The 14,571-nt window shown below is 31.8% G+C and overlaps 1 protein-coding gene and 1 long non-coding RNA gene across 8 annotated transcripts in view; one reads left to right on the forward strand and one right to left on the reverse strand.

The window, feature by feature from the left end:
• Positions 1–818: 818 nt before the first annotated feature.
• On the reverse strand, positions 819–3,095 carry LOC111465344. The gene is made up of 2 exons (XR_002714191.1): positions 2,960–3,095; positions 819–1,208 (listed from the first exon to the last, which is right to left on the reverse strand). It is a non-coding gene; the product is annotated as an uncharacterized LOC111465344 (long non-coding RNA).
• Positions 3,096–3,299: 204 nt separating this feature from the next.
• LOC111465342 (calcium-transporting ATPase 10, plasma membrane-type-like) overlaps positions 3,300–14,571 on the forward strand; it is a 27,762-nt gene continuing 16,490 nt past the window's right edge. Inside the window, exons 1-9 of one of the 7 annotated variants that reach the window (XM_023109661.1) lie at positions 3,300–3,387; positions 8,155–8,203; positions 9,956–10,210; positions 11,314–11,430; positions 11,507–11,546; positions 12,178–12,302; positions 12,409–12,540; positions 12,750–12,839; positions 12,992–13,061. In XM_023109661.1, the coding sequence (XP_022965429.1) occupies positions 10,073–10,210; positions 11,314–11,430; positions 11,507–11,546; positions 12,178–12,302; positions 12,409–12,540; positions 12,750–12,839; positions 12,992–13,061 (712 nt within the window). In that variant the 5' untranslated portion in view covers positions 3,300–3,387; positions 8,155–8,203; positions 9,956–10,072. Of the gene's footprint in view, positions 3,388–7,453; positions 7,506–7,960; positions 8,018–8,154; positions 8,204–9,955; positions 10,211–11,313; positions 11,431–11,506; positions 11,547–12,177; positions 12,303–12,408; positions 12,541–12,749; positions 12,840–12,991; positions 13,062–14,571 lie in introns of those variants that run through there. The other 6 variants (XM_023109668.1, XM_023109662.1, XM_023109667.1 and 3 more) reach the window with 6 other exon arrangements.

The raw sequence follows: 14,571 nt of genomic DNA on the forward strand, positions 1-14,571 counted from the left end.
ACATTTTACTTTTCAGGAAGGTTTTTATCGTAACCCTAAATTTTAAAAAAATTTATTTTAACCTTCAAACTTTGAAATTGTTCCAAAAAAAAATATCCTTCGAAACATTTTTCATTAAAATTAGTGACAAAATTGACGCATCGACTAATTGTACATGTGATATCCCACATCGGTTGGGGAGGAGAACAAAACACTCTTTATAAAGGTGTGGAAACCTCTCCCTACCAGACACGTTTTAAAAACTTTGAAAGAAAACCCAAAAGCGAAAGTCCAAAAAAGACAATATCGGCTAGTGGTGAACTTAGGTCCATATATTTACAACTTCATTTCAACTACCGAACGATCAGCGATCACGTCATTTACTACTTTTCACTTCTTACCACCATTTTAATTGGACTTTATTTTTTACCTAGAAAAGTAAAAATCTCGTACCATAAGAAGTTTCAAAGAAATTACAAAATCAACTAACTTGTTCAATGTCAATCCAAATGCGTGGAGTTGGTCCTCTGCTCCTTTATTTTCCAACTACTATACCCACTACTATCCCATACCTTATTTAGTGATATATTATTTTTAAAACATTTCTTTTTTACAACGAATAATAGAAAAATATAGTAGCTCGAAATTTCTCGGTATTAGATATCTGTTCATGAAATACCTACATTATTGGTATAAGTAATAATTATCAATTCTTTTGAATATTTCTTTTGTTTGTTTTATATTTAGTATTAAAATCATTAGTAATGGCGAGAGTCTCACGTTAGCTAATTAGGGAGAAGATTTTGGTATATAAGGGACACTATCTTTGTTGCTACGAGACTTTTTTAGAGAAACCAAATGTAACGGTTACAAATATATATTAACTAGTTGTTGGCATCTCTGAGAATTCCAGCGATTCACCGGAATTCTCGGGCAACCTCTCCCAAGAACATGCCCGTCCCCCTCTCACTAAGTCCAACTAACCTCGTTCTGCCCACCAAAAACAAAAAACATAGAAACATTGAGAACGAGAGGGAAGGAGAGGAATGGTTGCGAAATCTTGTGACATAGCTGTATAGTGTAGATAACACCATGGAAGGGAGAACTAACGAGCCAGGGAACACCTTGATGCATGCGAGTGATTACTACCAAACGGTGTCGTAGCTTTATTACTCAAGAGAATGAATTGATTGGCAATACAACTCTCTATGTCCAGGTTAGGTTCGAACCTTAGTAGGTATTGAGGGAGATAGAGAGGTATCAGAAAAAAGAAGAATTAAGATGTTTTAAATTTCAATGTTTATTTATTTCATTTAGTTTATTGTTATGTCGTTTTAACCAACACGTAAGTCTATGACTGTGTTTTTAAGATAAAGTTTACGTTATTAAAAACTTTAAATGAAGTATTTCTGCATTCAATGTTTATGATATATACACAGTAGTAACTTTAAATTAAGTAGAAAATTTAAGGTCGTTACACCAAAAGTAAATCATATCAATTCATAGTGACCTAATAGCATCATAAACATGATGAGAGTGCCCTGTGTCTATACCAACTAAAATACATACCTGTTTTCAAGATAAAGTTTACGTTATTAAAAACTTTAAATGAAGTATTTCTGCATTCAATGTTTATGATATATACACAGTAGTAACTTTAAATTAAGTAGAAAATTTAAGGTCGTTACACCAAAAGTAAATCATATCAATTCATAGTGACCTAATAGCATCATAAACATGATGAGAGTGCCCTGTGTCTATACCAACTAAAATACATACCTGTTTTCAAGATAAAGTTTACGTTATTAAAAACTTTAAATGAAGTATTTCTGCATTCAATGTTTATGATATATACACAGTAGTAACTTTAAATTAAGTAGAAAATTTAAGGTCGTTACACCAAAAGTAAATCATATCAACTCATAGTGACCTGATAGCATCATAAACATGAAGAGATTGCCCCGTGTCTATACCAACTAAAATACATACCTGTTTTCAAGATAAAGTTTACGTTATTAAAAACTTTAAATGAAGTATTTCTGCATTCAATGTTTATGATATATACACAGTAGTAACTTTAAATTAAGTAGAAAATTTAAGGTCGTTACACCAAAAGTAAATCATATCAACTCATAGTGACCTGATAGCATCATAAACATGAAGAGATTGCCCCGTGTCTATACCAACTAAAATACATACCTGTTTTCAAGATAAAGTTTACGTTATTAAAAACTTTAAATGAAGTATTTCTGCATTCAATGTTTATGATATATACACAGTAGTAACTTTAAATTAAGTAGAAAATTTAAGGTCGTTACACCAAAAGTAAATCATATCAACTCATAGTGACCTGATAGCATCATAAACATGAAGAGATTGCCCCGTGTCTATACCAACTAAAATACATACCTGTTTTCAAGATAAAGTTTACGTTATTAAAAACTTTAAATGAAGTATTTCTGCATTCAATGTTTATGATATATACACAGTAGTAACTTTAAATTAAGTAGAAAATTTAAGGTCGTTACACCAAAAGTAAATCATATCAATTCATAGTGACCTAATAGCATCATAAACATGATGAGAGTGCCCTGTGTCTATACCAACTAAAATACATACCTGTTTTCAAGATAAAGTTTACGTTATTAAAAACTTTAAATGAAGTATTTCTGCATTCAATGTTTATGATATATACACAGTAGTAACTTTAAATTAAGTAGAAAATTTAAGGTCGTTACACCAAAAGTAAATCATATCAATTCATAGTGACCTAATAGCATCATAAACATGATGAGAGTGCCCTGTGTCTATACCAACTAAAATACATACCTGTTTTCAAGATAAAGTTTACGTTATTAAAAACTTTAAATGAAGTATTTCTGCATTCAATGTTTATGATATATACACAGTAGTAACTTTAAATTAAGTAGAAAATTTAAGGTCGTTACACCAAAAGTAAATCATATCAACTCATAGTGACCTGATAGCATCATAAACATGAAGAGATTGCCCCGTGTCTATACCAACTAAAATACATACTTAGGTTAGGTATAAATAACTCTTCACTACCAGATGTTATAGCACCGTTAGCAGATATTGTCCTCTTTGGACTTTCCCTTTCGGGCTTCCCCTTAAAGCTTTAAAACGTGTTTATTAGAGAAAGGTTTCCACACCCTTATAAAGGTTATTTCGTTCTCCTCCTCAACCAATGTGGGACCCGACACTAACAATTATAAGCTCGAAAAGTTGAAGGGCTAAATTTGTAAGTGGAAGAAAAAGTAGAGGAGGGTTTGGGTATAAATAGGGAAGGTTGTATAGAATATCCCATCATAAAAAGTGAAGGGTTGCTTGGTGAAATGGAAAGCCAAAGGATGAAAGCTTCTTCAACCGAGTTTCTGCCATTGCAAGGTAAGCATAACATACACACAAACTCTTATTAAAACCATTCATTCTTTCTCATTTCTTCATCTCTTTTGGATTCATTTGTTAGAACATCATAAAGTTTTGCTTTTTATGTTTCATTTCAACCAAGAAACCTATATCAAAACAACGACTCTTAGATGATTGCTTTTGAGAAAGGTAATGGTGAGGAAGTTTCCTCTTAATTTCCAATTTCTGTCCTTAAACGAAGTCGTATGCCTCCTATTGTTTGGAAAGTTCTCTATTTATAATCAAATAAATTAAAGCTACCTATAGTAAGAAGATATTGATATTAATTTTTTTAGAGTCGAACACCCTATTTACAAAACAAATTTTGCTGAGATTTAGTGACTCGTGGGTCGAATTTATGATCGGGTGGAGAAAATTTTATGTGAAAACAATAAGGTAGAATATTTATTTTCTCTCTTAGGTTGAAGTCGTGTTAGATCCCCCGTTGGAGATGGAAATGAAATATTTCTTATAAAAGTCTGAAAACCTCTTTCTAATAGATGCATTTTAAAACTGTGAAACTGACAACGATATGTAACGAGCTATATTAGACAATTTTGACTAGCGGTGTGCTCGAATTTATCCTTCATAGATTAAGTCAAACAAGTTAAAGTCGAAAGTAGATTTGATTTGGGAGTCTAATTGTTGCCTATCGATCCATTTTGTCCATCGGGGAAAATTGGTAAATGTCATGGTTAGCGGTACACAGGTTGGATTGAGAAATTTTTTTGAACCAACTCAAAATTTTAGGTTAGTCACGTCGGTGACTCAAATGACTTGAACATGGTTCACAACTCAACCGAGGGTTAGATTGAGTTGTCAGATTAACATTCACAAGTCACAGTGCATTAGTAACATTGGTTACAAAGATCAAATATTTTTAATATCTGTAATAATCTTAAAAGTAGGACAGGATTGAGTTAGATTGTGAGACATACTTTCAGGTCGGGTCAAACATTGCAATCTGTGAATCTAATTGAATTTTTCGATTTTCCAAAAATTCAACCAAACCCAAGTCGAAAAAATGTATATATAACCCAACTCAAAGGGTTAGACAATTAGGGTTGTTCGAGTCCTCTGGTTGTGACGTTGTTTAAGGTAGCGTCTCGGTGTTATGAACCTCGTCGTCCATATGGTCTATAGCCCAATTTTTACTCCACAAACATAACAAGTAGATTCAACCCATGCAATCCTCCCACGCCACACTAGCACAAACTAAAGAGGCACTCAAAGAACAAATGAAGCCTTGTCAACTAAGCTAACACTAGTAATCATCACTTAGAATAAAGGGAGTAAACTCACATGGAGAGGGCCTCCACAAGGGGCCCAATGGCCTAGCCATATTGGACGTTAGCCCTTAAGATGGCCCTCCAACCCAAAGATGACTCATTTTAAGCCTTCATCATCCACAAATTCTTGCACATAAGGAGCCCATGCCACCCAAAGTCAACCTAATCTATAGGAGTTGATTCTTCTCGTTCATATATGGTTAGAGAGGAGAATGAAACATTTCTTATAAGGGTGTGGAAACCTCTCCCTAGTATACTCGTTTTAAAACCATGAGGCTGACGACAATACGTAACAGACCAAAGCGGACAATATCTACTAACGGTGAGCTTGAGCTGTTGCAAATGGTATCAGAGCCAGACATTGAGTGGGTTGCCAGCGAGGACACTATGCCTCCAAAGGGGTAGATTGTAAGATCCTACATCGGTTGGAGAAGAGAATAAAACATTCCTTATAATAGTGTGAAAACCTCTCCCTAGTATACATGTTTTAAAATTGTAAGGCTGACAGTGATACTAACGGGCCAAAGCGAACAGTACCTACTAGTGGTGAGCTTGAGTTGTTACAAATGGTATCAGAGCTAGACACTGAGGGGTATGCCAGCGAGGATGATAGGCCTCCAAGGGGTAGATCGCAAGATCTCACATCGGTTGGAGATGGGAATAAAACATTTCCTATAATGGTGTGAAAACCTCTCCCTAGTGGTGGGCTTGAGTTGTTATATATATGTTGGTGATGGCGATCTCTCTCTTTCACGGCATAGGCAGTCTTTCGTTTTTGTATGCCCACATAAAATTCTCGTTTAAATCGATATCTATCTGCTTTTAGTTGGGCGTGCTTAATTCTCCAATACTCCTTTAGATAGAAGAAAAGGTATACATCTTAAAAGAGCAGAGCGTTCTATCTCTAGCACATCACTCGAGTGGGTAAAACTAAAAATATGGAAGCTCTAAGGCACTAATTTGATAATCTTCGATCTACTAGTAGAAGAGAGCGTGCAAGATGGAGAACGTCTCATCACGAAAACCCTTACTTTGAAGGAATGCATTAAAGTTTTCTACTCCCTAAATGTTTCGTTCCCCTATCCAACTGATATAGGATCTCACAATCCATCCCTTTGGGACTAGCGTCCTCTCTAGTATGCCGCCTAGTGCCTACTTTTGATACCATTTGTAACACCTGCGTCCTTTCCCTACATTTGACGCTAAGTTTAGAGCATGACTCTAATACCGTCTAGCAGACATTGTTCTCTTTGGCCACGTATTGCTATCAATCTATTTTATCAAAGAAAAGTTAACATTCCCTACATTTGACACTAAGTTTAGGGCATGACTCTGATACCATGTTAGATGAATACGACTCTCCACAATAGTATGATATTGTTTACTTTGAGCATAAACTCTCATGACTTTGCTTTGGGCTTCTCCAAAAGGCCTCACACCAATCGAGATAGTATTCTTTGATTATAAACCCATGATTATTCCCTAAATTAGTGATTATGAGACTTTCATCCAATACGTAAATTCTCCGTTTAGAATCAAATTTATAGTTTAATTAAAATTAAGAATCGATTACGAATATATTAATTAAACGATGCCTTATTTAATAAAAGATAGAATAAAGTAAAAGTGAAAGTTTTTTTATTTTTATTATAATTATAAAAAAGAAATAATAGTGTTTTTCAAAGTAATAAGCTAAAGCCGATTCTTCCTTTAATATTTTGCTTTAATAAGTCTAATTACATCTTTAAAGTGTAGCAAAATTGTAATATTATATCCAATTAATAATTTATTTTTTTAATCCCAAAATGTATGCCAAATACTTTCAATATAATAATAATAATAATAATAATAATAATATTACTACGTACGTTACTAGTTCTTTTCTCTATCTTAGAGTCGACATCATATAATACCTTAATTGATTTAACTATATACTCAAGTTGACAATTACACAAAAGGGAATCTCGTACTTTCATTCTGTTTATACTTTGGACACTTTGATCAATCTACATGATAATATTCAATCTACCTTAGTTTCCAATTATTCTTTAACTTTACCTTTACAACTTTACGTCCTTTTGACATAATAGTTTGAGAAAAAAATCAATACCTTATGCATTTTTGTAACGAGTTTATGTCGTTTTTTAGCATATATCAACTAAATTGTCTGTCATATTTAGGTTAGGTTAAATACTAGCTTACACGAACGGAGAACTCGCTTACTAACCTAAGGATGCTCGTGAGTATTGAAAGTACTAATATGATACCTAACCACTTAAATTATGTCAAAATTTATACCAAATACTCTCAATAGTGGTGGGATTGTGAGATCCCACATTGATTGGAGAGGGGAATAAGTGTCAGGGAGGACATTGAGCTTTGAAATGGGTGGACACCGAGCAGTATGCTAACGAGGACGTTGGGTCTCGAAGTGGGGTGGATTGTGAGGTCCCAGATCGGTTAGGAGGAGAACGAAGAATTCTTTCTACGGGTTTGGAAACTTATCCTTAACATACGCGTTTTAAAAACCTTGAGCGAAACCCAGAAATGGAAAGTCTAAAGAGAACAATATCTACTAATGGTGAGCTTGAACTGGTACAGTAATACTACCCAAGTCGAGAAAAGTTGAAAAGAAGAAAACCAAACATACTACACATAACCTATGGTACCTGATCCTTGCTTCAAAAAAGGGCATAGTCTTAAAAGCACCACAAATTCACTATAAATATTCAACAACTAGTCCCTTTGCTTCCCCCGGTAGCATTTCCCTTTGCTCCTTTCCCGTCTTTCTTGTTCGTGATCATTCAGGTTTGTTCCTAAGCTACACTCGACTATAAATTATAAATATATATATATTTAATTTTTTTTTTATAAAAATATGTAATATTCGAACTTAGATAATAAAATGTCTAATCACTCCAATTTTATTCTTATTTCGTGATATCGTAATCTTATTGGGTAATTAATACATTTTTTTATTTTTTGTTTTGTCAAATCAAAATAATAAAGTAGAGAATTTAATGCTTTGATTTATTATTATATCTCAATAGAATTTCAACAAAAGTTAATTAATAATCTTACCAATGTAATACCCACGTGTCATATTTTTATTGGATTTGCATTAACCCATAAAAAACCTAATATTCAAAAGAGAAAAGAATATATGCTTTTATTTATTTATTTATTTATTTATATATATATATATATATATTAGAATAATTTTTTGCTCTCCTTTTCTTTCCAAAATATTCTATAAAACACGGGATTAGCGAACATAATTTGATATAGAAAAGGCGTTTTCTTATTCCTTCATCATATCGGTATGTCGGAAAAATTTTAGGTCATTTTATTTTCTTCAAAATAATTTACTTTGTTCTAACATGATCGATGTATTTCTTATAAATAAGTGTTTTTTTTTATAATTATTTTTTGAATTTTTTTGCAATTTTTAATGCAGAGAGGGGAGATGAATTTGCTTCTTGTACTGAAATAATATTGCTTTCTTGGTAAGTCTCCTCTTCAATTCTCATTTTTTATTTTTTTATTTTTTTTAATTAAATAGAGAATTAGGGATAAGTATATTTCAACCAAAAATTACCCATTTTTTAGATTAAGATATAATAAAAATAAAAAATTAAAGATGAAAATAAATGATTAAGGTTATAATTAATTTCTAAAAGTTTTATAAATAGGGTAATGGTAAAATTTAGTTGTGGGGTTTTATTAAATTATAAGAAGAAAATTAAAAAAATTTAAATTATTTTCTATCACACTTCAAAATTAATATAAATTTTATATTTTTGTTTAAAAAAATTATAATTTTGAGATAGAGATACAAATTTTCAATCTTTTAATAAATATAATATTATAATCAACGAGCCTTCAGACATTTTATTCTAATTTTCTTTTTTTTTAAAATATACTGAAGTGAAAGTTCCAAAATTTTTATTCTCATATTTTAAATTATTATTATTTATTTTCAAATTGAATTAAAATTTGAAATTTATTTTTAATATAGATTTTGAGAAATTACATTTTGAAGAATTAATAATTATTTTTAAAATGTATTAAAAAATGAATAATTAATTTTTTTTTAAAAAAAAAAGAAAAAGACAAAAGAATTGAAAGCTGTATTATCACCAACGGCCATTTTCCTCACCGGCTTTTGACGGTTATGAACCTTCTTAATTCTAAAAATAAATAATAAATAATAAATTTTACACGTTTCGTCCTTTCAAATTTCCCGTACATTTTATTATTTATTTACTTATTTATTACTATTTTTATGTCTACCCGGATTTTGCTGACCGGTCTCTTTCTGAAAATATAAAAAATTTGAGGGACCACTTGTGAAATTACGTAAACTATAAGAAAAATATTGTAATTAAATTATAATTTTTTAGATTTAACTTCTTTTTCTTTCTCGTCTTTTTAAATTATTAAAAATAATATAATAAAATAGAAAAAGCTATTCGTGTCGTGTCCCTGAATTAACCAACGCCACGTTGTCCTCTCCGTTTCCAGTTCATTCCGTACCGTTCTTTTCCCTTTTCCCAAATCTGTATTATATTAATTATCATTATTAATAATTCATAATTATAATTAATACTCGGTTGATCACTTCTTTTTAATATAATCTTTTATATTGATTAAAAAAATTTATTTTCTATTTTTCTAATATATTTTAAAAACTAATATTTTTCTAATGATATATTTTAAAAACTAATATTTTTCTAATATATTATTAAATTTTTTAAAATTAAAAAAGATTTTTATTAATATAAATAACAGTCGGCAGGATTTTGGTCGGTGACGTGGCATTGGGGGGGGGGTACGAGGTGTCTCATTTTTTTTTCTTTAAATATAATTTTTGGGATTACAGATTTTAAAATGGAAATTCGTAATTTTTAATAATTATTATTAAAAATATAATGGTGATATCAGGGACCTAAAAATTAAAAAAAAAAAAAAATTAAGATTTTTTTTTTAAAAAAAGAAAATGTAAAAAATTCATTTAGGAGAAAATATTTATAGAAAAAGAAAAAAGATTTGTATATTTGAATATATAATTTTTTAAAAATTTTATTTCAATTAGTTTATATTTTTTTTTTAATTTAAATTAGTTTCAATAATATGATAATAATTCTTGATTAACGGAACAAATCGTAATTAGGAAGATACATGGAATAAGGGTAGAATTGTCATTTTGCTTCTAATCAAAAGAAAAAAAGTGAATAAACGAGACGTTAAAATTACAGACTGAACCGCCATTTGTTTTCCCGGCGAGATTTTTCATTCTGTCATTCTCCGATGACTTGCGTTGCCTGAAAACACAACTTGACGGTGCCACCTCTCCTGCGACAGATTTTTCGACTATGAGTTCATTCAAAGGACGGAGTGATGTGGAGTCCGGTAGTAGCAACTCCGGCGAGCCGGAGGAGGAGGAATCATCCAATCCTTTCGCTATTCTCAGAACTAAGCATGCTTCCGTTGACAGACTCCGCCGCTGGAGAGTACGGTTTTTCTTTTTGCACTCTTTTTTTCGTTTTATGAATACTGTTGAATCACTACTGTTTTCGTTGTGTGAGTGTGTGAGTGTGTGTGTGTATGTGTTTATGTTTTGGATTGTATTCATTTGAATTTCTGCTATCTTTCCGGCTTTACAGTTTTTTATTTATTTATTTTATTTTAGTAGTGTGTGTGTGTTTATGTTTTGGATTGTATTCATTTGAATTTCTGCTATCTTTCCGGCCTTACAGTTCTTTTGTTAGTAGTGTGTGTGTTTCTTGTTTTTTTTTTTTTTTTTCGTCTTGCTTTACATTTGCTGATCTTGGAATTGACGTCTTATGTGTTCAATATTCAATACTATGCTTACTGAGTTTTATCTTTGGAGTTCTTTAAGGATTATATCCATAACAAATGGTGCAATTAGCCTTGGTTTGAGAAGTACATAAAATTCTGACAATGGATAATTGTAGCAGTATGAAATCTAAAAAAGGAATGTAGAGACTCATTAACCTAACTAAGCCGGTTCATAACAATTATAAAGTCGTGCTAATTTGGTTTAATTCATGGAAAAATGCCAGTTGATTATTTAATCAATTATCATAAATTGTTTGGTTGAACTTAGATTAATTACTGACGTATTTTTATAGAGCTTGATGACTTTTTTGGTTATAAGGGAGAAAATATTCTTTCAAATGTTGGGAATTGGACTCAGGAATGTCCAGAAATGGAACTCGACATTTTCCCATCCATTTCTGTTGGTATTCTCTTGTGATATTTTTCTTTATTGAAATGCCTTTAAAAATTGGATCTGAAGATTAAAACAATAAAGATAATTTTGCTAATAGAGGCCTGGAAATGAGTGGTTCTCATTTTCAAATGGTCTTTGGCGTTGGTTGGGTTAAACCCATGCCTTCATGTGGTTATGCAATAATTTGAAATACTTGCCGTGTTCATATCATTAACCTTTATGTGCTGGCAATGATTTTTTGTTTGGTTAACCTTATGTGCCATGTTCATACATTCTTGGTATTATCTTTTGAATTCATGATTTTATAGTACTGTTTTAATGAGACTCTAACAGTAATGTTTTACTGTGTCTCTTTTATAGCAAGCTGCGCTCGTGTTAAATGCTTCTCGTCGATTTCGGTATACTTTAGACTTGAAAAAGGAAGAAGAAAAGAAAGAAGCTTTGAAAAAGATTAGAGCACATGCACAAGCCATACGAGTAAAAATTTACTGAACCTAAGTCTTTTCAATTTCTTTTAACATGTGTTTAATCTTCTCTTCCTTTTCTTGGTTAGGCTGCATATCGCTTTAAAGAGGCTGGGGATCGTCTAAGAGGTATGCATTTTTCTTTCATTTAATGTTCTAATGTATCCGAGTGTCTAAGGCAATGAATGCAAATAATTTACCCAGAATATAGTGCATACGAATTATAGGAGTGTGCATTTATGTTCATACTAATTATTTCATTTTAACTCTCAACTCTTTCTAAAGGGATCCCGCTAGAGAAATCTCCTATAAGCTTTTTCCCTCTGGAAATCACATAATTGCTAGGATCTTTGGTTCCTTTCTCCCCCTTAATGGCCTTTATATTTACTCCTAAGATAATCTCCCTTCTCTTTCCAATGCTTGTTACTATTTATTATGATGCTCTTATAATTTATTTTTTACACGTTGTTTCTAAAAGAAATTTCCTTTTTCTATTTGTAGTGCATTTTCCTGGATTCTTGGTTCTTGAATTCAGTACCCTTTTCTTGTTTTCTTTAAATATTCTTTGAACTTTTTCGTTTTATAGTTTTATGTTCTGTGCATTTTGGCTTTTATCGTTGATAGTTCTTTCTCTCATTTAATAAATAGTTATATGCTCTATATTGTTTACTATACTTTATAATTCTCTTTGACCAACATCTATGATGCACATGTTTTTTTTATGGTATTTATGTGCTGTTTTTCTCTCTGGCACATGCAGGTTCTTTAGGTTCAGGACCTTCGAGAGCAGAAGCTCCAAATGGTGATTTTCCTGTTGGGCAAGAGCAACTGGCTGCGTTGGTAAAGGATCGTAATGTTGATAGTCTGGAGGAGCAATATGGAGGGGTTAGTTTTTAATATTTAATTTTTATTTGAAAATTTCTTTATCCTTTGGTTAATTTCCTTCCATATGAATATTCTATTTAATGTATTTGTTGAATGATTTCATCAGGTTAAAGGGGTGGCAGATATGTTACAAACGAATTTAGAGAAGGGGATAATTGGTGATGACTCTGATTTACTGAAACGAAGAAACACATATGGTTCAAACACATATCCTCAGAAACCAGGAAGGAGTTTTTGGGTACTTCTCACACTACTATCTATATTGACGTGTGGAACCAATTAGATTTATCTATTATTATTTTTTCCATACGTTTGGTCTTTTATTTCTCTGGCAGATGGAAGGGTTCCATGATAAGTTACGTTTAAAGCAATAAGTTTTTCTGCTTCCAAAGGGAAAAGCTAAAAAAAAACTTCTTAATGAGTATCTACCTTTTTGTTCTCTTGTAGAGGTTTCTCTGGGAAGCTTGGCAAGATCTTACATTGATCATATTGATGATAGCGGCTGTTGCTTCATTGGTGTTAGGCATAAAGACTGAGGTGAGATTTCTTTTCATTTTTCATATCTTAGTAGGATCCCATGTAACCCCAAAATGGGGCTTGGTGTACATTTAATTGTTGAGAAATCATTTGAAATCCTATTAAGAGTAATTGTTAAATGATTATATGAAATTTTTGGGTTTATGAACCAGGGTATCAAGGAAGGCTGGTATGATGGTGGAAGCATTGCTTTTGCAGTTCTTCTTGTCATTGTTGTAACAGGTACTCTGTTTTCTTCCTGATTCAGTTATGTTATTTGAGTTAAGGGGTGTTCATGAGTTGGTTCATCTCATTTTTAATCAAAACTAGATTGGTTTTCATTTATATAAAGATGGTTGACCTACAATAAACAATCAAGCTGACCAAAGGAACAGTTTGTTGTTTTGGTTTGGTGGTGTGGTTTGAGGGGTTAGTCCACTCAATCTGCTCATCTTCCTCCCGTGCAGCAGATTTAAGGTCCCAAAACCAGCCCCTCTCTTTTAGGTAATGTTAAAAGTAAAACCCTCAAGTAAAGCTTCTGTATCTCTCTCTCGTTTTGGAATGAAGATAGAGATGGCAGCAGTTGATTCATTGAGATATCCATTCCCCATTCTTTGAGTTCTTCAACAGAAGGAAGGGTTGGGGATTTGAAATCGCTGGCAAGATTAAACTTCTTGTCGATCACATTGGCATATCAAGTGTGGCCATTGAGGATGAGTTGATTTTGAAGAACCAAGATGGTTTCTGTGAAGAAACAAATTTGCGAGAGAGAGAGAGAGAGAGAGGCAAAAAGAAACAGTGAAAATTGCATTGAGAGGAAATTGAAATTTCCTTGAGAAGGAGAGTTGAAATTCCAATGAAGAAAGTTATCCCCATCAAGTCAAATTATGATAATTGGACAGTAGAAATATTGAAATGGATCCAACTATTGGAGACTTTGGCAATGTTTAAAGACTTCATGTCTGACATTATTGCTTAAGATCATCAAATATCAACAACATATGTAAGAGAAGAAATTCACAAAAGAAGGAGCCAATAAACACTGGAAAATATCAAGAAATTATTTTTGTATATTTTACTATGAGAAGAAATGAGTTCTTAAATAGAAACACCCATTTATCGAAAAATAAATAATAACCAACAGTCAGTTTTTTGCAATTGATGTTTTAAATGCCAAAGCTTGAACCGAACCTAACAGAACCACTGTTGCTTTCTTTGATTTTAGTTTTTAACCCTACAAATTTTATGTTCTAGCCGGATCTATTATGAAGCAATGGAAGTAACTGTAGTTTTATTAGTGTCATGAGAATTGAGAAGTTTGATGATGGATGATAGGGCCTAATGCATTTTTTGTTCATAGGATATGCTAAGAAAGTACCTAGGTATTCTTTGCGGTTACAGCGACAGATTTTTCACACTTTGTTTTCACAATTTATATCTATCTATTTATATATATAGATATTCTTCTAGATATATTCTTTGTGGTTATAGCCACACAATTTTTCACAAGTTATCTATATAATTTTTTAGTTGAAAGAAATAATAAAACGTTCAGAGATTTGGAGCGGTCTTGTGATGAGGTCTAGGAGGTGTTTAGGTTTAATGTCTCTTTGTGAGCGTTAGTCACTAGGCCTTTTTGTAATTATGGTCTTGGCAATTTTGGTAGATTGGGGTCCCTATCTGTAGCTTGCTGGGTGTTCATTTGTTGAGCAATTTTTTTTTTTTTTTTTTTTTTTTTTTTTTTTTTTTTTTT

Source organism: Cucurbita maxima, unplaced genomic scaffold (assembly GCF_002738345.1).
Source record: "Cucurbita maxima cultivar Rimu unplaced genomic scaffold, Cmax_1.0 Cma_Scf00029, whole genome shotgun sequence".
NCBI classification, from domain to species: domain Eukaryota; kingdom Viridiplantae; phylum Streptophyta; class Magnoliopsida; order Cucurbitales; family Cucurbitaceae; genus Cucurbita; species Cucurbita maxima.